This window comes from Pelodiscus sinensis, unplaced genomic scaffold (genome assembly GCF_049634645.1).
Source record: "Pelodiscus sinensis isolate JC-2024 unplaced genomic scaffold, ASM4963464v1 ctg46, whole genome shotgun sequence".
NCBI lineage: Eukaryota > Metazoa > Chordata > Testudines > Trionychidae > Pelodiscus > Pelodiscus sinensis.
Window position 1 is genome coordinate 398,025 of NW_027466036.1, and position 22,338 is coordinate 420,362.

Genomic DNA, 22,338 nt, shown 5'->3' on the forward strand with positions numbered 1-22,338 from the left:
CCTTCTTCCCAACATCCCTCCCCAGTCAGCCTTTCCTGAACCAGAAGTTCCATGGGTGGCCAGGGGAGGCCTCTTCTGTGTTCCAGAAGGACCTAGGAAAATGTGAGCAAAGGTTACACCAAGGAACCACGGGGAGTTGAACCCAGGATCTCCTGTTTATGAGGCAGGTGTTTTAGCCAACTAAGCCATGGTGCCCTCCTCCAAAGCCTCTTTAAAATGGCTCTTTATGTTTCCAGACAACACTTTTGACTCCCAAAGTGCAGCCATTCCCCATTTCCCTCCAGCCATGGAGTCCAGGCGGTTTCTGGCCTCCTGGTCCCAGAAAGCTACAGCTCCGTGGGCAGGAGGCTTTGGCCTCCTTGCCCATGGGATGCTGTTGCAGAAAGGGCTGCTCTGCAGGGTTGGGGTTCACCTGTCAAAGAAGGGAAGAGTATTTGGGTGCAGACTGGCTAACCTAGTGAGGAGGCTTTAAACTAGGTTTGATGGGGGCAGGTGACCAAAGCCCACAGGTAAGTGAACAACATGGACACCTGGGAGATGGGGCAGAAATGGGAGAGAGCAGGGGCTGTAACCGCAGAGATAAATGAGGGACGAGGGACCACTGGGAAGCAAAATCTAATCTGTGTCTTAGATGCTCGTATAGACACATGGAAATGATGGGTAATGAGCAGGAAGAAGTTGGTATCACAGGGACTTGGTGGGATAATACACTTTATTGGAATTTTGGCACAGAAGGGTAGAGCTTGCTCGGGAAGGACTGGCAGGGAAAAAGGGAGGAGGAGTTTCCTTCGATATGAAATATGCAAACACTTGGCCTGAGGCAGAGTTGGACACAGCAGATAGACTTCTCAGGAGTCTCTGGGTGAGGTTAAAGGGGTAAAACCCCAGGGGATGTCACACTAGGCATCTATTCCAGACACCTCCCCAGGCAGAAGAGGTGCCTGAGGCTTTTTAAACAATTAACAAAATCATCCAAAGCGCAGCTGGTTTCACACACACTCAGCCTCACCCACAGCTGGGAGGCAGGCAGTTTGCAGGGAGCTGAAAAGAAACAGAAGAGGGGAAACTGGAGCCTGGCAGAACCAAGTCTTGGGATTCTTCTGTATCCAGATGTGCTAAGCAGCTGGCAGCCAAGCTCCCAAGTGCTGGTCTGTTCCCACCCTCCCCAGGCAGGTGAATCCCCTCCGCTAGGTGTTACAGGCTGGACTTTGCCTGCCTGATTTTAGCCAGGGAACTGCTCCCTGTGAGGCAAACATGACACCCCCTGCCCTGCAGAAACCAGCCCCTTGCCTTATGGAAGAGGGAAGGAGCCCCTGGAAGCACTTAGCCCCTGGCTGGCTCTGCCTGTGGAAAAGAGGAAGCAGCAAACATCTATCACTGGAGAATGTGGGTATCGATCCCACTGCCTCTCGCATGCGAAGCAAGCGCTCTACCACTTGAGCTAATTCCCCTGCCTGTAAGTAGCTTTTCCTGCCCCACCCACCTTGTTCCAGAGCCCACAACGTCCCTTGTGATAAACCCTCATATAAAACTCAGCAAATATCCAGAGAAGTTGTGGTTTCCTTTGCAAGACTCTGCACAGCTCAGTTCTAATCAGCCGGTCTTCCCTAGAGCCCGGAACATCGACCGCGGCAGCGTCGCTCTTACGCCCAGTGTAGACACGGCCTTAGAGTGTCACAAACTAGCCCCGGACACATTCCTGGCTAGGACCAGTCACAGTCTGGGCTCAGTGAGGGTCCGTCCTACCTGAGACGTGTGTGACACAAAAGCCTCCTGTTCCCTGCCCAGTTCCCAACACTGGCTGCAGACCCAGAGATATTTGGTGCCTTGGCTGCTGTCCCTGCTGGCAGGGAGCTGTCCCGCACCCGCAGTTCATCCGCCTCCCGGAGAGGCAGCAGCTCTGTGAGGGGGAGAAGCCAGGGAATTTCCCTGCTGTGTATAAAACCATCACTGCCGGCCCAGCCTGGGCCAGTGCGCTGGCATCCCTCATGTCTGGAGCATCCGCCAGGGAAAAACTGAAACCGCATCAGGAGATAAGGGGTCAGGGTCCCTCCTGGCAGGAGCTATAGGGAATGGGCTACCTCTACTTCTCCATAGCAGGAAATACTGGACCAGGGGTCCCTCCACCCCTCCCCAGGAGGAGCTATGGCACCAATGGGTGCCATGGGGGCTCACACACAAACAGGGGCACACTCCCTCAATATCGGTGCCCAGGGCAAAACTTGCTCTGCTCCTGGAACAGGAACAGTAACTAGCAGTGAGGCCCCTTCCTGGCAGCACCGTGTCAGACGGTTTCTTCTTGGCCTGGTGCCTCCTGAATGCCGGGAGCAGCTGCCTGGGTCGAGGGGCTGCAGTTCCCTGGAGAGAGGGGCTGGCTACATCTACCCTGCAGACTTCTTGCTCAAGAACTGTTTTGTGCAAAAGGTCTTGCACAACAGTGTGTCCACACTCCCATGTGCTTTTGCACAAGAGAAGTGCTTTTCTGTAAGAGCGCCCATGGCAGTGTGGATGTTCTCCTGCACAGGAAAGCTCTGATGGCCATTTTAGCCATAGGGCTTTCTTGAGCAAGAAACCCCTGTTGCCTGTCCACACTGCCTCTTTGTGGATGAGTTATTGGGCAAAGGGTCTTATTTCTCGTGGGGAGAGGAATAACTCTTGCACAAGAAGCCCTGTTTTCTGGTGCTGTACTATACATATACATGTGCAAGAACGTGCCTGCACTGTAGACGCTCTGCAAGTTTTTGCGCAAGAACATCTGCTCTTGCACAAAAAGCCTGCAGTGTAGATGTAGCCCTGGAATGTAGACACAGTCTGAGACAGACAAGGAAAGGAAGTGGCCAGAACCTCCCCCCGGCAGACTGGTCCTCAATAGGCTGGGTGCGTCTACACAGCACCCTCACCTCGAAGTGAGCTGTGCAATGTGAGCGGCTGCCCGGGACCCCAGGGGAAGGTCTGTGGGGAGTTTCCAAGGCAACAACAACTACAAAGTTTCATAATCTACACTCATGTGACTGTGATTGATTCCTCCACTAGCAAGTGTCTCTGAAGGGATGAGAAATGCAGGGCCCAGGTGCAGGGAGCCGGGTCACATTCTCCTGCCTGAGTCTCAGTCCTGGCTGAAGCCTGGCTACAGAGAGAAGAGGCCAATGCAAACAGCCCCATGGTAGTGAGGGAGTCAGTACGTGGGTGCGTGGAGCAGGGAGCTGGGGGCAGAACTGGGCTCTAACTCACTAGGGTGCGTCCCGTAGCTCAGAATAAGCGATGCAATTGGGTAGCTTATTTCAAGTCAATTTTGAAATAGCTTATTTTGTAATTTGGCGCTGGCTACACAGCACTTAGTTGCAAATAAATGGCTGTTCTGAAACACCCCTGGAGGTTTGCAGGGACATCAGAATAGGGAACCCGTTATGGTTTGAAACAAGGGGCTTGCTCTTAAGACACGTCTGCGTGATATGAGCACCATGTTCTAAACCTCCAAGCTAGCCGGCCCACGGGTGTCAGTCTCACAAGTGGCCCTTTCACAAAGGAGCCTCAGTTCACCACAGAGCCCTTGTAGGGTCTAGTACAAGGTGGGTGGGGTAGGGGAGATGCTCATATGTAGGGGAGTTAGCTCAAATGGGAAACCCCTTGCTTTATATGCAAAAAGTAGTGGGATTGATGCCCATGTTCTCCAGCTGCAGCTTTGTCTTGGTTCCTAGTTTTCACTGTTGGAGGCTCAGTGGCCCCTCCCTCTTCCTACCTGTGCTCCCAAAAGAGACAGACCTGGCTCCCCTTTCTTTTCCCCCAGCAACTGCCATGCTGCAAAGCAGAGAGTGGTGATACCAATCCTAGCAGGCTGTGTGGTGCAGTGGAAAGCACATTGGACTTCTAAGTTGCACTGATTAATGTGAACCCAGCTAGACATTCAAAGGTTGTGGGTTCAAGTCCCACCAGAGTTGCCTTAGCTGCTTCCTCATTTCCAGGATGCTGCTTTTACAGACCAGGCAAACCTTAGGCTGACACTGGGGTGGGCTGGCATCCAGGCAATTCCCAGCATATCCCAGTAAGGGTGGAGGTAAGGGCTAGGACTTGGGGGTCTGGACGTGGGTTGTTCTGAGAGGCTGCAGGTGCTGATAGATCCGCCATGTCTCCTACCAGTGCTGTGCAACACGCAGGCTCGAAGCTTTGCTGGAAAAAAGCGCCAGTCTAGAGGCGGATCTTTTGGAAAATAAAACCTTTTCTGAAAGATCCCTTAACCCTTATTTTAAGAGGAATAAGGCCCCAAAGGGACAGACCCAAGGCAGCCGCCTGGTCCTAAGGCCGGGCCTGCAGCCAGGGGGAGGGAGAAGAATCTCTCCTCTCAGCTGGAGTTGAATCAGAAACCTAAGGATACTTGCCGAGCACCCGCTACAGGCCTCTGCTCTGCCAGCTGAGCTATGGAAGGTGCCTGGGGCAGGCTGCTTTGCCCAGTTTGCCCTTGGACGAGTGTCAGGGCAAGAGCCCCCCGAAGGGGCCGGCCTCCCAGGGGAGGGGCAGAGGAACCCAGCAGCACAGGGGTGTCACAGGCGCTTCACCCGCAGAAGGACCCTTGAGTGATCCAGACAGAAACGCCGCGTCTCGCTCCCTGCAGCTCCCCTTGCTGCCCTGGCATGCGCTGCCCCTTCTCCCACCGGCCTGGGCCTGGCCTCCCTCCCCCGCCCGGCACCACAGAAACCCCCTTGGCGTGAGCCTGGGCAAGCCAGAGGCCTCAGGCCTGTCCCCTCTGAGGGGCTTGTGCCTCGGCCTCCTCTGCCCTTGGTGCCGGCTCTCCCGGCTGCCCCTGAGCGCTGCTGGCCAAAGGGTGCAGCAAGGCAGGAGAGGGAGGAGGAGCAAGTCCCGCTGAGGTCGACAGCTCGGGCTCAAGCCTCCAGCCCCAGCACAAAACCTTCAGCCGGGCCCATGTGGCTCCCTCCTGCCCCCGCACATGCTCACAGGGGGAAACGTGCCCCATGTTCCATCCCCGCGCCAGGCCTGGGCGACAGGGTCAGCCCTCGAGCAGCCCACAGGGCCTGTGAGGGACGGACTGAGAGCAGGGCCCCACTGACACCCCCTTTCCTACCCCACTGGTCCGCGTGAGGCACTGGCACGGGACAGGCAGGAACGGCAACCGGGAAGAAAGCAGCTTGGACTGACGGGCGAGTCTCACTTGCTGACCAGACTCCCGGGCCCTGGGCTCTGGGGACAGCCTGGGGGGGGAGGAGAAAGGGTGTGAAGAAATTCCAGGGGGGGCATGTGGGTTTTCACAAATCAAAAAGCAGGGGGGAGTGATGCCGAAAAGTTTGGGAACCACTGCAAGGGAACAACCCAGCAGGGACTCAAAGTGAGTGCTGCAGGTGAGGTTTGAACTCACAACTTCAGCATGTCTCCTACAAGTACTGCCTCATAAGTACTGTGCGGTGACCCATTGTGCCACTGGAGCAGATATTTACAGTGCTTCTTCAAAGTCCTTAGATTGAAAAAGTCAAGACGCACAAAGTGGAATTGAAGTTTCTGCCTGTGCCCTTGTTCTTTCTTTTCACAGGCAGAGCCGGGGGGCTCCGCACATCCAGAGACCCCTCCCTCTTCCTCTCTGGTCTCTGAAATAACCCACCCTAGTGGGGCACAAAGCTGCTGGAGGCAAGAGCACTAGAGATGAGTTGCATGTGGGTTAGTGCTCCCTTTGCACCTGAGAGGTAGCAGGATTCACTCCCATCTTCTCCCACCAGGGGTTGCCGCCCTGGGGCAGAGGCGTGCATGCAGGATGTGCCCGCTGTCCAGGGTGCAAGAATGGCTCGGGCCAGCCCTGCCCCCAGCCCAACTCTCCCAGGCACCCCCAGAGAGCAGCAATCACACATGGGGGCTGGAAAGTGGAGACACTCCCTGCGACACCAACTCAAAAGGAATCGCTCTGGGTATCTCTGCACTGAGACAGCAGCCCGGTGGCCAGGTTGTAGCTGGTCCAGCTCAGCTGCACCTGGCCTGGAGGGCTTTGGTTGGGAGAATAGAAACCTGCAGACAGGGGCATCTCTGGAGGGCAGGGGGGGATGTCACAGTGTCAGGGCAAGTGTCATGCCCCCCCCCCATCTTCCTTTGCTCCAGCCCCACTGCTGAGATACTGACCATTGTCATTGCTTAAACTGCGCACACAGCTTGTGGCAAAGGCTAGCATATGGTTAAAATACAATGAACATTCTGGTAAGTTATCAGAGGGGTGGCCATGTTAGTCTGAATCTGCAAAAGCGGCAAGGAGTCCTGTGGCACCTTATAGACTAACTGAAGTGCTGGAGCATAAGCTTTTGCATCTGACCAAGTGGGTCTTTGCCCACAAAAGCTTATGCTCCAACACTTCAGTTAGCTTATAAGGTGCCACAGGACTCCTCGCCGCGTTTATTCTGTTAAGTTCTCGTTTGTGTTGTGCTGTCTGCACATCTAACTAACCAGAGATCAAAGTGCATGACCCGATGGCTTTCACAGAGAGAAAACCCACAACACAGGGTAGGTTATTCAACACGTTCACATTTATAAGAGGGAAACATAAGGAAATCTTTTAAGCCTCAGAAACTAGGAAATAAATAAACTTACTCCTTTTCTTCTGCAGTGGCTAAACCTGCTTTATTTCTTGCCTCATTACATGTCTGTGTTAGTTAAAAAGTTCTACATGTCATTGTACTAAAACAAAAACACAAGTACACCTGAACAAATGATCTGGAGTAGTCCAGAAGAGCCCAGCAGGAACTATACCCAGAGACGGAACCAGGGCTCTGAGATGGGACCAGTCACGCTCTGCTGGGAGGTTCATTGGGATTTCCCTGTCCACACCAGGTCTTTCTCCTGCAGCCCTCAGAAGCCGGACTTAGGAACACAGAAACCACACTGGGATTCCTGAGTATGGGGAGCCCAGGCCACTGGTCAGTGACACTTGGGGTGCATCTACACAGCAGCCTTATTTCGGAATTACCATGCATGTCTACACAGCAAGCCGTTATTTGGAAATAACATCCACCTGGAGGACTTGGTCTTTTGGCTGGGCTGCATCTGAAGGAAGGAGCCAAAGACCGCAGGGTCGGGGAGAACTCTGGTTTGGAGGGGCAGCTGGGAAAGAGGTTTTAGGGGGAGTTTGTAGAAGTTTGTACTGAAGTTTCAGTGGAGCATTAACAAAGCATTTTTTGTTACCTTTGAGTTTGTAATCTGCTTTGCTCTGCCTGTTCTCACTTATCACCACTTAACTCCTACAGCTTGTACTTAATAAAACCACTTTTACTTCCTATCAAGCCTAGTGTAAACAATTACTGCCTATGGGAGCAATCGGTGTGCACATCCCCCTTTCATTGCTAAATGGGGCTTACCCCATTCTTTGGGGTTTGATCCCATTTGGGGAGTGCTATCCCAGGAAGCTGGGCCCTAAACTGCTCTCTCCTCAGACCTGAAGAGGTTCAGCATCTGTACCACTGCTCAGAGGGTGGAGGTGGGGGCAGGAATCTCAACTCAGGGGAGACTAAGGAGCTGCCCTAGCAGGACCGGGTGGTGAGAAGCCCCAGAGAGCAGAAAGGTGAGTGGCAGTGGCCAGGTCAGTACCCCAGGAGGCCCTCCCCAAGGGGTCTTCTAGGACCACAGCCACCTAGCCAATCAGCTTAAAGGGAACTCAGGTTATACGTTTCTTCCCTCCGTGGGTCCTCCAAAGGCTAAGAAGATTTGAGCTCTGACTGAAGCTTTCCCCGCAGTCAGAATAACTGAATGGTTTTCTCCCCTATGTGGACTGTATAATCTTTAACAAAGTCTGACCTGTGTTTGAATCCTTTTCTGCAATCAGAGCTTTTATAAGGCGACTCTCTTGTATGTATTCTGATGGCTAGTAACGCAGGAGCACTGACTGAAGCTATTCCCGCAGTCAGAGCAATTGAAAAGTTTCTTTCCCGTGTGGGTCCTCTTATGGTATAAAAGGCTTGAGCTGTGACTGAAGCTTTTCCCGCAGTCAGAGCAATTGAAAGGTTTCTCTCCTGTGTGGATCCTGCTATGGGTAACAAGCTCTGAGCTTCTTTTGAAGTTTTTCCCGCAGTCAGAGCAATTGAAAGGTTTCTCTCCTGTGTGGGTCCTCCTATGGTCAAAAAGGTGTGAGGTTCTGCTGAAGCTTTTCCCACAGTCAGAGCAGCTGAAGGGTTTCTCTCCTGTGTGGGTCATCCTATGTCTAACAAGGTCTGAGATGAAACTGAAGCTTTGTCCACAGTCAGAACAATTGAAAGGTTTCTCTCCTGTGTGGGTCCTCCGATGGGTAACAAGGTTTGACTTCTGACTGAAGCTTTTCCCGCAGTCAGAGCAATTGAAAGGTCTCTCTCCTGTGTGGCTCCTCCAATGGGTAATAAGGTCTGCGTTGCTACTGAAGCTTTTTCCGCAGTCAGAGCAGTAGAAGGGTTTTTCCCCTGTGTGGGTCCTCCTATGTCTAACAAGGTGTGAAATCTGACTGACGCTTTTCTCACAGTCAGAGCAATTGAAAGGTTTCTCCCCTGTGTGGCTCCTCCTATGGGTAACAAGGTATGAGCTACTACTGAAGTTTTTCCCACAGTCAGAGCAATTGAAGGGTTTCTCTCCTGTGTGGGTCCTCTGATGGGTAACAAGGTTTGACTTCTGACTGAAGCTTTTCCCACACGCAGAGCAATTGAAAGGCTTCTCTCCTGTGTGAGCCATCCTATGCATAACCAAGTGTGAGTTTGTACTGAAGTTTTTCCCACAGTCAGAGCAGTTATGGGGTGTGTCTCTTGTATGTATTTTCTGATGGTTTGTGAAGTGTGAGTGCTCACTGAAGCTTTTCGCAGAGTCAGAGCACTTTAAGGGCTTCTCTCCCGTATGGACCCTTTGATGTTCAAGAACAGTTTCACAGTCACTACACGTGCAGGGTGACTGCTGATGGGGGATTTCCTGTTGGACGGTTTTTGTGTTTCTTTTCTCCCCTGTGCTCCTGTTCCTGGAGTTACCCTGTTCCTGTTCTATATGGTTTCCCTGCTGCTTTTTTGGGCTATGCTGACTCTCACAGCTTTCTCCTTGCTCACGTATCTGGAAAACATGTCCTTCAAATCGTCTCAGTAATAGTCCACATGGAGGCACTTGCTCCAGTCCTTCCTGCTGAAGACTCTTTTCATGGTTCTCAGTCAGTGTCCCATCACCTGTTGGAATAGAGAAATGATCCAGACAGGAGTTCTTCTCCACGATGAACTGCAAGGAAACTCTAAAAGAGGAATAGAAAAGGGGACACATGCTCAAATAATGGTCAAATTATCAGGAGCTGAGTTCATCGTCCTCCTTCACAACCTTTCCACAGAGAAGAGAACCCAGCCTTTTCTCGCCCACCACACTCTGAGTGGAGTTGAAGACAAGCTGAACAGTCAGTCAGATTTCACGAAAACACACAAGTTACATCTGCTATAAGGAGACAGAAATTGGTTTCTGAGACAGTATAACTGATTGCTCACCTGTCTGGGTGTTGCTGATGATCTCCCCTTCCTCACAGCTCTGGGGATCTGGGACCCAATGCTCCTCCTCTCGCTCCACCCAGGAGATCACATCAGTTTCGGAGACTGGAAATCCTGTTTGGAGATCAATGAAACAAGTGCTGATCTTGTTCATTAAGGTCTTTGCCATTACTGCTTCCAGAGCCAGGATCCGAGTCACCCACCCACAGAGGCTCCTTTCCCCACCTTGCAAAGAATGGGCTCTGGCTGGTACAAGATCCCAGGACACACTCCCCTGCAGTAAAGATGCATCACTCCCCCACCTTGGGAATGGACCAGCTCATTCCCCAGGGCAGCTAAGCGCGCTGCTGCACTCTCTAGGGTACAACTCAGACCCCCTCACAGCCCGGTCCATCCACCCGGAATCCCACAGCTGGACAGGAACACACTGCTCAGAAAGGGAGCTCTAGTGAGCGCATGAAGGTGTGACACCAAGATCCCCAGGCAGGGCTCAGACAGTAGCTGCCACATGGCAGGTCACTAGGACTTGGAGATGAAGGACCCAGCAGATGTCTAGCTCCCCAAGCCTCTGTCCACAAAACCCCTGGCTGATGGGCTGGGCTTGCCCTGATCTTTGGCTCAGATGTTCTACTTGGGCCAGGAGGAGGCAGAGGAAGTTGCCTGAGCATCTAAGTGAATCCTTGGCTGCTTGCTTCATGCCCTGCCTATGTGCCACACTCCTGATCCCAACTGCCTGTGTCTGGGTGGGCCCTGCCAGCTGCCCACAACAGTTGCCAGTCCCATGGCTGCCCAGGGTGGTGCTGGGCTTCTGTTGGGGCAAGTCAGGGCGGAGCTGGGCCGTGCTGCTCCTCTGGTGCTTGTGGCTGTTGCTCAGCTCCCCCTCTGCAGCCTCCATTCTACTCTGCCAGCAGCAGCCTTTGTGAGGTTTCCCAGTCTGACTCTTGTGGCCAGCCTGGCCTTTGATTTGGTGCCCCTCCAGGGTTGCACAGAATCTATCACCTTTACACCTTGTGTGTGTGTTTCCCTCAGCTTTGGCCCCACCCCTTCTTGGAACTTCATTTTCTGTTCAGAAGATCCACCTGTGACATGACCATGGAGATCACTGTGCTACTGCTGTTAAATAAGATAATCATAGTCATCACATCAGAACATTCCCATTGACGTGGCACTCAGCACACTTCGCAAAAGGTTTATTGCAGCTGTGTATGTCCATTCTTTTTGAACTAGAACAGGCTGGGCTTTGGCAGAATGGTGCAGCACTGGTACCAACTAACCAGGAAAGCACATTCCTGAGCAGGAAGAGGCCAATCAACACACATCTCCGCAGTAGCTGCAAACACGGTCCTAAGAGATGGCTCAGAAAGACACTGACCCTTGTGCACAAGAGCGGGATGAGGGGATAATGGATACAGATGTTTTGTTCAAAGAAACAGGCAGGAGGCTAAGGGGGTAGAACACATGGAACAACATGCATCTTGTTTGTGTCAACGTATGAGAAGTCACAGGAGGGGCATGTTGATGCTGGCTGAGAACAGCATTCTTACTGCTGACTGACTGGTACCGTTATTGGGTTGGGACAAGTCTCACTATACCTGTGCCTAAGGAGCTGGGACACTAGCATCCTGCTCCTTTTCACAATAAGCTTGGCCGAGTGCCTTAGCCTCCAAATGGAGCCTGAATCTTTCTTAGCAGCAACCCTGAGCTGTGCTGCATGGATAAGCCGCAGGCTCTGCCAGTGCTGCTGGCATCAGAGCTCCAGAAAGAGCCACCCTGAACAGCCATAACAACGCTCTGTGGCGCTAGCAGCAATTCTAATGGCACTGCAGTCGCTGCGGAAAGCAAAATTATCAATCACAGCAGCACCTGGGAACTCTGGTATAAATCAGGACCTCACTGTGCTATTGGGGTGCACATATGGAGCTAAGCATCATCCCTCTTTAGTGTTGGTATCCTGCCCAGCCCTGAGAAACAGGGACACACTATAATAGCTATTGCAGAGAGAGGTGACTGCACACAGAGGCTGCGTCTAGACTGGCATGATTTTCCACAAATGCTTTTAACGGAAAAGTTTTTCCGTTAAAAGCATTTGTGGAAAAGAGCGTCTAGATTGGCACAGATGCTTTTGTGCAAAAGCATCAGTGCCAACCTAGACGCGGTTTGGCGCAAGAAAGCTCCGGTGGCCATTTTTGCCATCGGGGCTTTTTTGCGCAAAACAGTTTTTACCTATCTACACTGGCCCTCTTGCGCAAAAGCATTTGTGCAAGAGGGCTTTTTTCCGAGCGGGAGCACCAGTGTATTTGTGCAAGAACGCTGACAATCATACATTAGATTGTCAGTGTTCTTGCACAAATTCAAGGAGCTAGTGTAGACAGCTGGCAAGTTTTTGCGCAAAAGCGGCCACTTTTGTGCAAAATCTTGCCAGTCTAGACACAGCCAGAGAGTCTGAGGGACTTGATCAAGGTCACACAGGAAGACTGTGACGGGCAGAGAACTGATCACAGGTCTCCTGAGCATGAAGCCAGACATTCACACAGGAAGAAAAAGTCCCTACCCAAAGATATTTCACTCTAAAAACACAACACAGATGATGTGATTTATCTCCACTGCACACAGAGGCAAGTGAGCCCCAGAGAGAATGAAGCTGAACTTTTGAAAGGAGGCCCAGCCTTTGCCTGAAATGCAAGGAGAGCTCTGCTCACGTTTCTCTACTACAGAGCTACTTTGGACAAACTACTCACAGAACGTGAACTGCCTCATCCACCCTCCCTCAGCCCCAGCATCCAGCCTCTCTCACTGGCAAGAACAGCATGTCATAGAGATTAGCTACAGGCAGAAAGGACTTTGGGAACTGCACCCACCTTCCAGTGGCTCGGCCCACTGCCACCAGGGGAACCTGCAGGCACTAAGATCAGCCAGACCCTGATCCAGAGCCAGACCTCTAGTACCTGCTGTTCCTGCCTGAGCCCTTCTACTCACACCTCCAGTCAAGGCATAAGATGGGCAACATAGGGGGGGAAGCGCAGTGAGACCTTAGCTGTGGGAAGAGCAGCTCCACTGTTAAGTCCCTCAGCCTGCTTTCCCTGGGAGGGGCCACGGAGGGGACAGTCTTTCACAGAAGAGCCAGGATTATTGGGGCAGATACTCATGACATTGGGGGCAAAGACAGTGAATGATCCTGATCCAAACCCAACCCAGATGCTCCAGAGCCCACCCAGCTTCTGTTACCCAAGGGGACAAAAATCCTTACTCAGCCAGTTCACAGCCTCATAAGTCTCCTGCATCACATCCCTGTAGAGGGCTCTCTGGCCCGGGTCCAGAAGAGCCCATTCCTCCTCAGAGAAATACACAGCCACCTCCTGGACGCTAACCGGCTCCGCCATGGCCATCTCCTGTCCCTGGCTCTGAAGGCTGGGAGCTGAGCTAGAGACAGACATGGGTGTTCTGCAGCCTGGCAGGGGGAGAAGGTGAATTAGAGACATTTTAGAAGGGGCTTTAATCCTTTCCACACCCTCATTCTCCCCACACTCTGTCCCTAGTGACGTGACACAAGTGTTAGATTCTGCCACTGTGGACAAAAGTTTTAGTCTAGATATTCCATGAACAGCGTACGGGAGTTAGATCCCAAATCCATATTCATTTCTCTCCGTACCTGGCTTGAGTTACAAGATTACTGTGTCTCCAACAATGGGATTTAGTTCTCAGCACCCAGTGTTTCTGATAACAAGCCACATATTCACCTGCCTGAACATGGACATAAGTTAAATGCAGGCTGTTGTATTTAAAACCCTTAGTCTTCATTCACAGAGTTGCAGCACAAATTTTGCTCTCATCTCAGAGACGTTATAAACCCTTTCCACAACAGGGAATCAGTGAAGTTAAGCATCTGAATGGTGGCGTTATTATTAAATACGTGTGCTTATTATTAAACACTTGCGCTGAGTGTTTGCAGGATGAGATCTTAAGATTCATGGGATCAGAAGATATCCTCAGTCATGCAGTCTGACCCCCTCAGTGGCACAAGCCATTACACTTAGTCCGGTTACCCAGGCACAAAGCTGTTTCCCCACAGTGTATTTTCTACAAAGTCCCCCAGTGATTTGAAGACATCAAGAGATGGGAGAATCCATCAGTTCTTTGTTCATTTGTTTCAGCAGTTAATCCGCTTCCCTATCAAAAATTTGTTCCTCTTTTCTATTTTGAAATAGTCTGGCTTCAGCTTTCAATTATTCGCTCTCACTGAGCTGTATCCATTCTGTAGAAGCAATTTTATGTTTAGCTAGAAGCCATCTTGTATATCAGAAACCATTTCAGCTTTGTCTTTGCACGTAGGCCAGAGTGAACTTTCTATCACCCCATGCGCCAGGCCAAGACAGATGTGCTATTGGAATGTGTTCATTGGGCTGGTTCAGAGAGGAGAGGTACTCCCTCGTACCTGTCCGCCATCTTGCTGATAAGGCTTTGTTTTTCCGAGTTTAACTGATTATTTCTGTAATTGGATGACCTGACATCAGACTGTTTGGTTAAGGGTATAAAGATATTAGGATTGATTGTATTAGCAGCCTTACTGGGCCCGACTTTGTTGGGACCACGTTTGGCTCACTTTGCTTTACTGATCAATAAAGCTATCTGTTGTTAGCCACCTAAACAGAGAGAAGCGTGTTTTTGCTTCGACAATTCGAAGAGGTGGGCCAAATTTTCATGGGGGGGGAGGGGGTCCAAATAGAAAGTGGCTGAGAGTTGCACTTCTCCATGACATAAATGCAGGAAATGGAAAATCCGGGATGGGCATTGGGAGGAGGAGGATGCTTGGGGTAACCGTTTGGGATACAGGACAGATAGAGGGGTCTAGGAGGGAGTTTGGGCGAAGGAGCCTTTCAGCCTATTTATTGTTTGAAACCAACCCCATATTGAAACTGACTGAGCAGTGAAATCTGAGCCTGAAGGTGCCGTCCATTTTGTGCTTTAACTTCACCCCTTTAGCATCACAAACCTATAGACCAGTGTTTCTCCAAACGTCCACAGATCCCCATGCAGCACCCCTGGGGCTCCTCACTGATCACTGGGTGATTTAGGGCTCTGTGCACCGTGCTCGCTGGGTTTGGTTGGTAACACCAATGACAATCCCATGAAGAAGTTTTCACAGGAATTCTCACATCACTTAAAGAATTTCCACCAGCAAACTCACCTTGTCTGAAAGCTCCAAGGGACTCTCCTCTTGCTCTCTCCAGTGCAGAGGGCAGAGTGTCTAGTGGGGGAAGGCATAAGAGAGGTGAGATTCCAGGCTCTCCTACTTATAACAATGTCCTCATGATGAACTCTGCGTTTCAATTCTATTAGAGACCAGACAGATTCACACTCAGGTATTTAGTATGAAAGAGTCTGAAACTTTCATTTCCTCTCTCACTCGGGCACCTCCCAGCAATGGAGCCAATATCCCTGCAGCCTCACACCTGTCCCAGGAGAGAGAAGCTGTAAATAAGATTTACTCTTCCCTCCTCACCCCCTCCCACTTGGTTTCTCATTCACTTACTGCCTATTATCATAATTTGGAGCTGTGGTGGTGGGACACGTTGCTATCACAATAACTTTAGCCATTTTGATCTCTGAATGGGAGGTGTCACGTTACTGGATTTTGAGGGGAGCAGCGAGATCACTGCTGCACCCATGGGGGGATGTTGGCCCCCGAAGTGGCACAAAGGGAGGCCATGTGAGGTGTCAAATAGAAGCCTACTTTCTTCTGATTTCATACATGCTATTCATGTGATTGTATAATGTTGGTATGTGAAGTTATAAGCATGTACTTTGTGGGGATACCAAATGTTTCTCTATATGTGGTTGAACTATAGGCAAAACTAACAAGCAAACCTCTGGAATAATAGCCCTCTATAGGCCAAGGACACACCTCAAGAGTGATGACTCATACCTAGGGGCTACCAGCAGGGAACACAGGGATAGGCCATGGGCCAGGTGACCTGCTGTAGCCAAGAAGAGATGAGGAAGGAGGGATAAATAGGCCATGCGGCTGACTCCATCTTGGTACTCAGCTCAGCCCTTCATCCTAGAGGCAGCAGTGCAGAGATTGAAGGGCCGGAAAGAACTGTGGACCCATCCTAATCCTAGGATGCGCAACAAGGACTTAAGCCAGTAGCTGCAACATCTCTGCTAGAGCCTGCATCAAGAACTGAGAGATTCAATGCATGTAACGTACAATCCTTTAACAACCTTACTCTCAGGCTTTTCTTTATTGTAGTAATAAACCTTTAGATGTTAGATGCTAAAGGATTGGCTCAGTGTGATTTGTGGGTAAGATCCAGAGGGTAAAGTGACCAGGGATCTGTGGCTGGTTTCTTGGAACTGGACAGAACTTGTTCGGGATAGGTGGGAAGGGGTGTTAAGACCCCCCCACCTGTGAATGAGGACTGGGGCCGTCTGGGGCACGGATATTGCTGGGGTTTCGGAGGGGTTTTGCTTGTGAGGGTTCAGGCAGGAAGCTGAAGCGCTCTGTGGGACTGGTTTGCGGCCTGTTTGGAGAGGTCACCAGTCTGGGGACTGTAAGGAGCCCCGAAGTTGAGCAATTCGCCCTGAGCGAATGCCCTAAGCTGTGCCTAGACACAGCCCAGTCTGTCACAGGAGGTTCAAAGTTTGCAAACCCCTGGCTCTCTCTGCAAGCAGTTGGGTCTGTTTGCTCAGTGTCTCTAAGGAGAGCAGACTGACAGGGCCATCATTCTCCACGTCAGAATTGAAGCAGGGGAAGGTTGGCTTCAGAGGCCAGATTCAATAGTCTCAGATACTTGAACCACTTTCCCCTCCTCCATCCCTTCCAGGTACCTTTGAACTCCCTCAGAGTCTCCGACAGAGCAATCGTTTTCTGGGAGAAATCTCTGACTTGTTCTTCTAGTTCAGGGGAAATCTCTTCCGGCAGCTGGAACTGCCCCGTCTCACACCTGGACAGAAACAATTCCATGTAATTGTATGTCGTTTACTGCTGATAAGTTCTGGCTAGTAAGTCTCAGCTCTAAGAGGCCTGGAGTCATAATTCCTCCAATTCTCCCAGCCTGAGAGCAGGGACAACACATCCCATGGCCATGCAACCTTCCCCTCAAAGATCCCATTTCTGTTCTTCACTTCTGGCCTGGGGAGACTGGCTGGGGGAGTAAAGGGGAATAGAGTCTCCATGGCCAACTCACTCCTTGGCCTCTAGATGCTGAGGGACAGGAGGTTCCCATGTGAAGAGCTGAAGGAATCTGTCCACTAGGGATTAGACTGAGACACCAGCTCCCCTCAACCCAGCTCCTTCCACACAGGTCTCCAAACAGCCCTCCAGTGGGACAGACTCTTGATCCCTGCTGTCCTGGGCTGAACGTGCTCAGCGCCTAGCAGTGACAGGCTCATGTTCCACCCCGCAGTCCTGCAGCAACCAATCCCCAAGGAGGTGACAGCTCTAAGAAACACTTGGTCAGACTGTACCCTGAATGAGGAATTCCAGAGTCTCAAGAGCGAGGATGAGACCCTCAGAATTAAATGCCTCAAGAGATATTCATGTCTAACATCTGGCTGTAGAGCTCTGGGGAGATGTGGTGCTAACATCTGCTCCAAGCCTTTTCCCTGCTCTGTGCAGAGTGAGGGGAGTGAGAGCCACGTACCTACTCAGGGCGCTTCTGACGTCCTAGAAAAAAAAAACACAGAAAAGAATCTCAGCCCCATTGGACACACACAGGGGACCTCTGAGAAGGGATTTTGCAAACCTGGGAAGAGCAGCCCTGCCCTGCCCCCAGGAACATGGATCCCCTGAGTGAATGGGGCTTTGCCATCTCTAATAGATCCGTGCCTGTAACTTAACAAAGCACAAGGGTCATTCACATGGCAGCAATGCACAAGGTGTTACATTGAGATCTGACAACTGGGACCCAGCACTTGTGATTAAGGAGTCCCCCTTCGCTGTGTGAGCTGGGATGTTTGTCCCTCAGTCTCACCTGCAGGAATTCACTTGCTGGCTTCTTACATGTCCCCTCCAGCTCCCTGATCCCCTCGCTGATACGGGAAATCTGCACAAAGAGGTTCCTGACAGTGTCAATCTGGAACCTCCCAATCTCCTCATCTAATTTCTCCAGCTGGGCTAGGAGTCGCTGCTTTTGTTCCTCCAGAAACTGCAGCAGCTGCTGAAACTCAGCCACAATCATCTGCCTCTTGGCTTGGGTCCATTTCTGTGTGGAAACAAGGAAAGGGCTGGTCAGGGGCATGGATGGAGCCCACGGCCCTTTCACGGGGAGCTGAGTGCGCAGTAGGGCGAATTTCTTGAAAAACTCTAAAGTTTGCCTCTTTGTGATTACTAGGCAGATGCATCTCTCCCTGCATCTCCTTTGCCCCGTGTCCCTCTGAAAGGGATGTTCCCATGTCTGTGATGGGCAGCATCTTTTGTTATTCATGGGCTCTGGGAATTCATATCCAGAGCACCAGGAGGCAGGACTCAGCACCAGCCTGACAGAGATACCCAGGGAGGAAAAAGAAGCAAACATATAAATGCACCAAGTGAGCAGACAGTCCTACAGGGGCACATTCAGCTCACCTGGGGAGGATGTCTGGGAAAGCCACAAAGGATGGACATTAACTCATGCACGGACAGGGATGCTCAAGGCCTTTCTACACATGGATCTCAGCCAGCAATTCATGATCCAGGAGAAACACAAACAAGCCCAACCTCACCAAGGCCACACAGGAGTCTGCCTCCGAACTCAGCCCTCCCACTGCCAGTCCCTGCTGCTCCATAGCCACAAGCACTTACCAGATACTCCTGGCTTTTCCCTTCTGCTGCTGTTTTCCTTCTCAGCAGCTTTTCTCTCTCCTCCCTCAGAGTCCTCAAATGAGTCTCCAATTTTTCCTGAAGAAACAGATATAAGCACGAGGGCAAACCACATTAGATGTTGGGAGCCCATTTATCTGCCTTTAAGAGAGTCCCAGTTTTGAGGAACTCTGCCCTTGTCCAGCAGGGACTCAGCCCTGGACATGGCTTTGTCCATAGTAAAATTCACAGGAGGAGACTGCGGATGCAGCAGGACACCTACGAGCATGGGGGACAGATCAGTGGTGGCACCTTCATAAATAATGATGCAGGTGGTTAATAATTCTAATCACGTAACCAATTACGATTTTATCAGTGACAATATTTTTTAACTTGCTGATAGGCAGGGTTGGCTGCGCTCCTCCCTGGGGCTCTTCCACAAGGCTCTCCTGTCTCTATTTCTTGGGGGCACGGATAGCTCAGTGGTTTGCACATTGGCCTGCTAAACCCAGGGTTGTGAATTCAATCCTTGTGGAGGCCATTTAGGTATTTGGGGCAAAAAATTTTCAGGGATGGTACTTGGTCCTGCTGAGAAGGCAGGGGACTGGACTCAATGACCTTTCAAGGTCCCTTCCAGTTCTAGGAGACAGGCAATCATTATTATTAAATGGGCTCTCCTGGGGCCAGGGATCTCTTGCAAGGTCTACCAGGGTGGCCACAAGAACTGCTGGGCAATGGGAACGCCCAGCAGCTGCAGACTGACGATAGCTGCCAGAGGCAAGTGGGCACATCAGGGGCAGTGGGGAGCTTAACCGGTAATTGGCACCAATAAACGTTAGCACATCAGTTAACCAGTTTGAACTCTTGCTTCAATCCAGTTGAATCCCAGTTCTGCCTGGCATAGACCTGTGCTTCCTGAAACCCTGCTATGGGTGGAGTGAAGGTGCTCGGGGCCCCACACAGCATCCAGCCCAGCAACCTCATCTAGTGCCAGCTGCTGCATCAGAGTTTAACCCCTCACAGAGCAGCCCTGAAGTTCAGCATCCCAGTGGGAAACCTCTTCTCCCTACTGAGCCCAGGGCTTTATCAAGGCATCTTTCTCTCCTAACAGCCACACTTCATCACTGTTCAGTGATGCTGAGGGACAGGAAGCAGTGTAGTCTATCAATTGGACCAGGGTTCAGGACCGAACTCTATCCCTGATCTGTTTGGCGACTATGAGCAACTTGCTGCCCCATCTTCCCTTCCCACAGTTTGTCTAACTGGACTGTGACCTGCTCAGAGCAGGGACTTTCCCGTGCTGGGTATTGTGTAGGGTCACTGCGGATCTATAAGGCAAATGACAGCTTATTATTCCTGTTCATCCAATCAGTAACAGCTTGTAACCTCCCCTTCTCCAGTCCCAAGGCAGCTCACTAACAAAGTGGCCTGTAGCTCCTGTAATCTAAACCTCTCTGATTATTCACACCTTCCCTTGTGCAAACAGCCCTCCTGCCACCAGTGAGGGCTGGGTTTCAGGATTTAGAGCCTCCGAGAAACATTTCCCACATCAGGTATCTGTAAAGACTTGACATAAGTTACCACAAAGCCAGAACATTTACTTTTTACTGCATCTTTTGAAACATGAAGGCTTTACAGAAGTGGTCACCAACCAGTAGATCGGGATCTACTGGTAGATCTTGGAGCCTCTGACAGGTGATCTTGACTGGTTTGGCTAAGAGGCTATCAAGTGCACTGCCCCCTCTCCCTGCTGCTGCACATCTCCTGCCCTTTGCCTGGGAGCTGTTTCCTTCTCCCACCCTGCATTCTATCTCCACAAACAGAGGGAGTCTGTAGGCTGCTTTTGAGAGTGGTGCAGGGGTGAGCCTTCCTTAGCCCCATTGCACCACCAGAGAGGAGCCACCTGTGGTAAGCAGTGTGCAGCTGGAGCCTGTATCCTGAATCCCTGTTCTAGTCATGTACCTCTCCTGCACCCCAAGCCTCTTCTCTATCCCTAAGCCCCTTGAGCTCAAACTTCCTTACAGAGCCTGAACCCCCTTCTGCACCCCAACCCTCTGTCCCTGCCTGATGAAAGGGAGAAAGGATGGGGGAGGGAGAAGGGATGCAGTGAGCAGAGGCGGGGCTTCGGAAAAGGGTCACAAAGAAGGTGGGGCAAGGATATTTGGGTTTGAGGTAGATCCTGGATTGCACTTAAATTCAAAAAGTGCTACTTTAAAAGGCTGGAAACTACTGCTTTACACTGGTTGGTTCACATCTGTGTCTGGTAACAGTCAGTGAAATTAGCCTGTAATTAAAACCCAATGTTAGTTCCCATCACACTGGACAGCCACTCTGTACCTTGTAGTCCTGGGCAGCTTCCTGTAAGGGCACCACCATGTGAGCCTGGGATCTGTCAGACACCACACAGATGGGAGTTTGATCCTCTTCAGAGAACAGCTTCAGAGCCTCCTGGTGCTCCCCGCACACCCCGTCCCATCTTGCTCTCTATGCTGCCTGGAAACTCAGCGGCTTGGCTAGTTCCACCACGTTTGCCAGCTGCCGGTTGGGCCGGAGGGGTCCCTGCTGCTCAGTGTCTCTGCCCTGAGGGCTGAGGGGGGCCTGGCAGGAATTGTGCCCACACTGCAGAGCGACAGGGGCTGTGAAATCCTCCAGGCAGACGGGACGCGGCGCTTCCTCCCGGACACTTTCCACGGGGCTCTCTGCAGCCATGGCTGCCGCTGGGCTGGGGACCGGGGCCGTGTCACTGTCCTGAGCTCGGCAGGTCGGGGGGGGGGGGGGGGGGGGGGAGGGGGAGGCACCAGCCGTGAGGATACAAAAAAATCAAAATTAAAAACCGAAAAGTCCCCCAAAGCTTCGCTCAGCCCCCCCCCTCCCGGGCCCTCAGCCCCCTGCCCAGCCAGAGCCCCCCCCGTCTCTGCGCCCCTCATGGCAGGGCCCCCCCCCGCACACTCTGCAGCCCCCTCACAGCCCCTCTAGGCGCCTGGCACCCCCGCGCCGGGCCAGCGCGAGCATCAGGAAGCGGTGGGGGGGACAAAACGCTGGGCCGGCCCGAGGCGAGGCCATTGCCCAGCCGGAGCCGCCCCCACCCTGGCCCCAGCGCCCCGATACCCAGCCCCGCCCCCCAGCTCCCTCACGCCGGGATGCGGCCTCCCCCGCTCTGGCGCCCCGCAGCAAGTAACGGCTCAGGGAGCGCGGCGCATGCGCAGTAACCGCGGCGACGTCCGCCCCCTTTCCCTACCCGCGCGCGCAGTCGGACGCTGCTGCGGGATGGGCGGGGCCTGGGCGGGGCCGGGGAGTGACGGGCGGGGACGCGCCTAAAACCCGACCGCGGGGGAGCACAATGGGGGGAGGCACCGTCACACCGCGCATGCGCAGCAGGTCTGTGACGCCCATTAGAGTCCAGCGCGTGGGCTTAGCTCAGACCGGGAGCTGTCTGGGCACAACCCAGCCCCAGGGGCTCCCCGGCCAGAGACTGCTCCGGAGCCGGGCCCGCACGCGCTGCTGGGGCTGCAGGGTCCGCTCGGGGCCCCACGTGGCTGCGCTGGGACGGGGCCTTTGTTGCGCCCACGTGGCCCAGTCCCGGCTTCTGCCCAGCGCGTCTGGTGGGTCCCGGGGGCGCGCGGAGGGAGGATGCTCACCTGAGAGATTGTGCCCGTGTCCGCGCGTGTCTGGGCACTGCGCGTGCGCAGCACTTCTCCTGCAGCCTCCCTCTGCCCGCACGCGCTGGGAGATGCGGGGCGGGGGCGGGGCAGGCTCAGGTCCGGAGGGGGGAGGGGCGTCAGGTAAACTCTGCAGCACCGAGAGCAAAGCCCCAGCGCGGGGGGCAGGGGGGTTAAAGCAGCTTCCCCAGGGGGATGAGGCGCGAGTCAGAGAGTGGCCCTGGCTCCAACATTTATTGTCATCGCTTATTCACCTGGGAGGCGCGGGGCAGGCTCAGGAGGCTGCAGACCCCCCCCCCCCCTCCCCGCACTGCGCCCGGCCCACTCGAGTGTCTGTTTGTGCTGCTAAAGACAGGACAGAGTCTCATCGCTTTTCTCTTGTCTTATTCCCGGGACTCACAGAATTGCTCTCCCGTCTCTGCACCCATTTCCATTGTTT

The 22,338-nt window shown here is 52.6% G+C and overlaps 1 protein-coding gene and 2 non-coding genes across 4 annotated transcripts; 1 reads left to right on the forward strand and 2 right to left on the reverse strand.

Moving 5' to 3' along the window:
• Window positions 1-1,378: 1,378 nt before the first annotated feature.
• TRNAA-CGC (transfer RNA alanine (anticodon CGC)) lies at window positions 1,379-1,451 on the reverse strand. The gene has a single exon. It is a non-coding gene; the product is annotated as a tRNA-Ala (tRNA).
• Window positions 1,452-3,833: 2,382 nt separating this feature from the next.
• TRNAR-UCU (transfer RNA arginine (anticodon UCU)) lies at window positions 3,834-3,938 on the forward strand. Its single transcript has 2 exons — window positions 3,834-3,870; window positions 3,903-3,938. It is a non-coding gene; the product is annotated as a tRNA-Arg (tRNA).
• A 2,590-nt stretch (window positions 3,939-6,528) lies between these two features.
• Window positions 6,529-21,461, reverse strand: LOC142826104 (uncharacterized). 2 transcript variants are annotated; one of them, XM_075918542.1, is made up of 9 exons: window positions 20,578-21,456; window positions 18,244-18,339; window positions 17,435-17,665; window positions 17,105-17,127; window positions 16,290-16,405; window positions 14,647-14,706; window positions 12,709-12,909; window positions 9,462-9,575; window positions 6,531-9,155 (listed from the first exon to the last, which is right to left on the reverse strand). In XM_075918542.1, exons 1-9 carry the CDS (start codon window positions 20,614-20,616, stop codon window positions 7,813-7,815), a joined length of 2,223 nt encoding a protein of 740 aa, XP_075774657.1. In that variant the 5' UTR covers window positions 20,617-21,456; the 3' UTR covers window positions 6,531-7,812. The 2 variants fall into 2 exon arrangements, with proteins under 2 accessions (XP_075774658.1, XP_075774657.1); XM_075918543.1 differs by lacking the exon at window positions 17,435-17,665 and having other exon boundaries at window positions 6,529-9,155; window positions 20,578-21,461.
• Between the last annotated feature and the right edge of the window lie 877 nt (window positions 21,462-22,338).

Coding starts and splice junctions, on each gene's coding strand:
- LOC142826104 (XM_075918542.1), bottom strand. CDS start 20,616: ATGGTGGTGCCCTTACAGGAAGCTGCCCAGGACTACAAG. Junction 17,666..18,243: donor GGAAAAGCCAGGAGTATCTG/GTAAGTGCTTGT, acceptor GTTTCCACACAG/AAATGGACCCAAGCCAAGAG. Junction 12,910..14,646: donor CCTTGGAGCTTTCAGACAAG/GTGAGTTTGCTG, acceptor TCCCCCTGCCAG/GCTGCAGAACACCCATGTCT.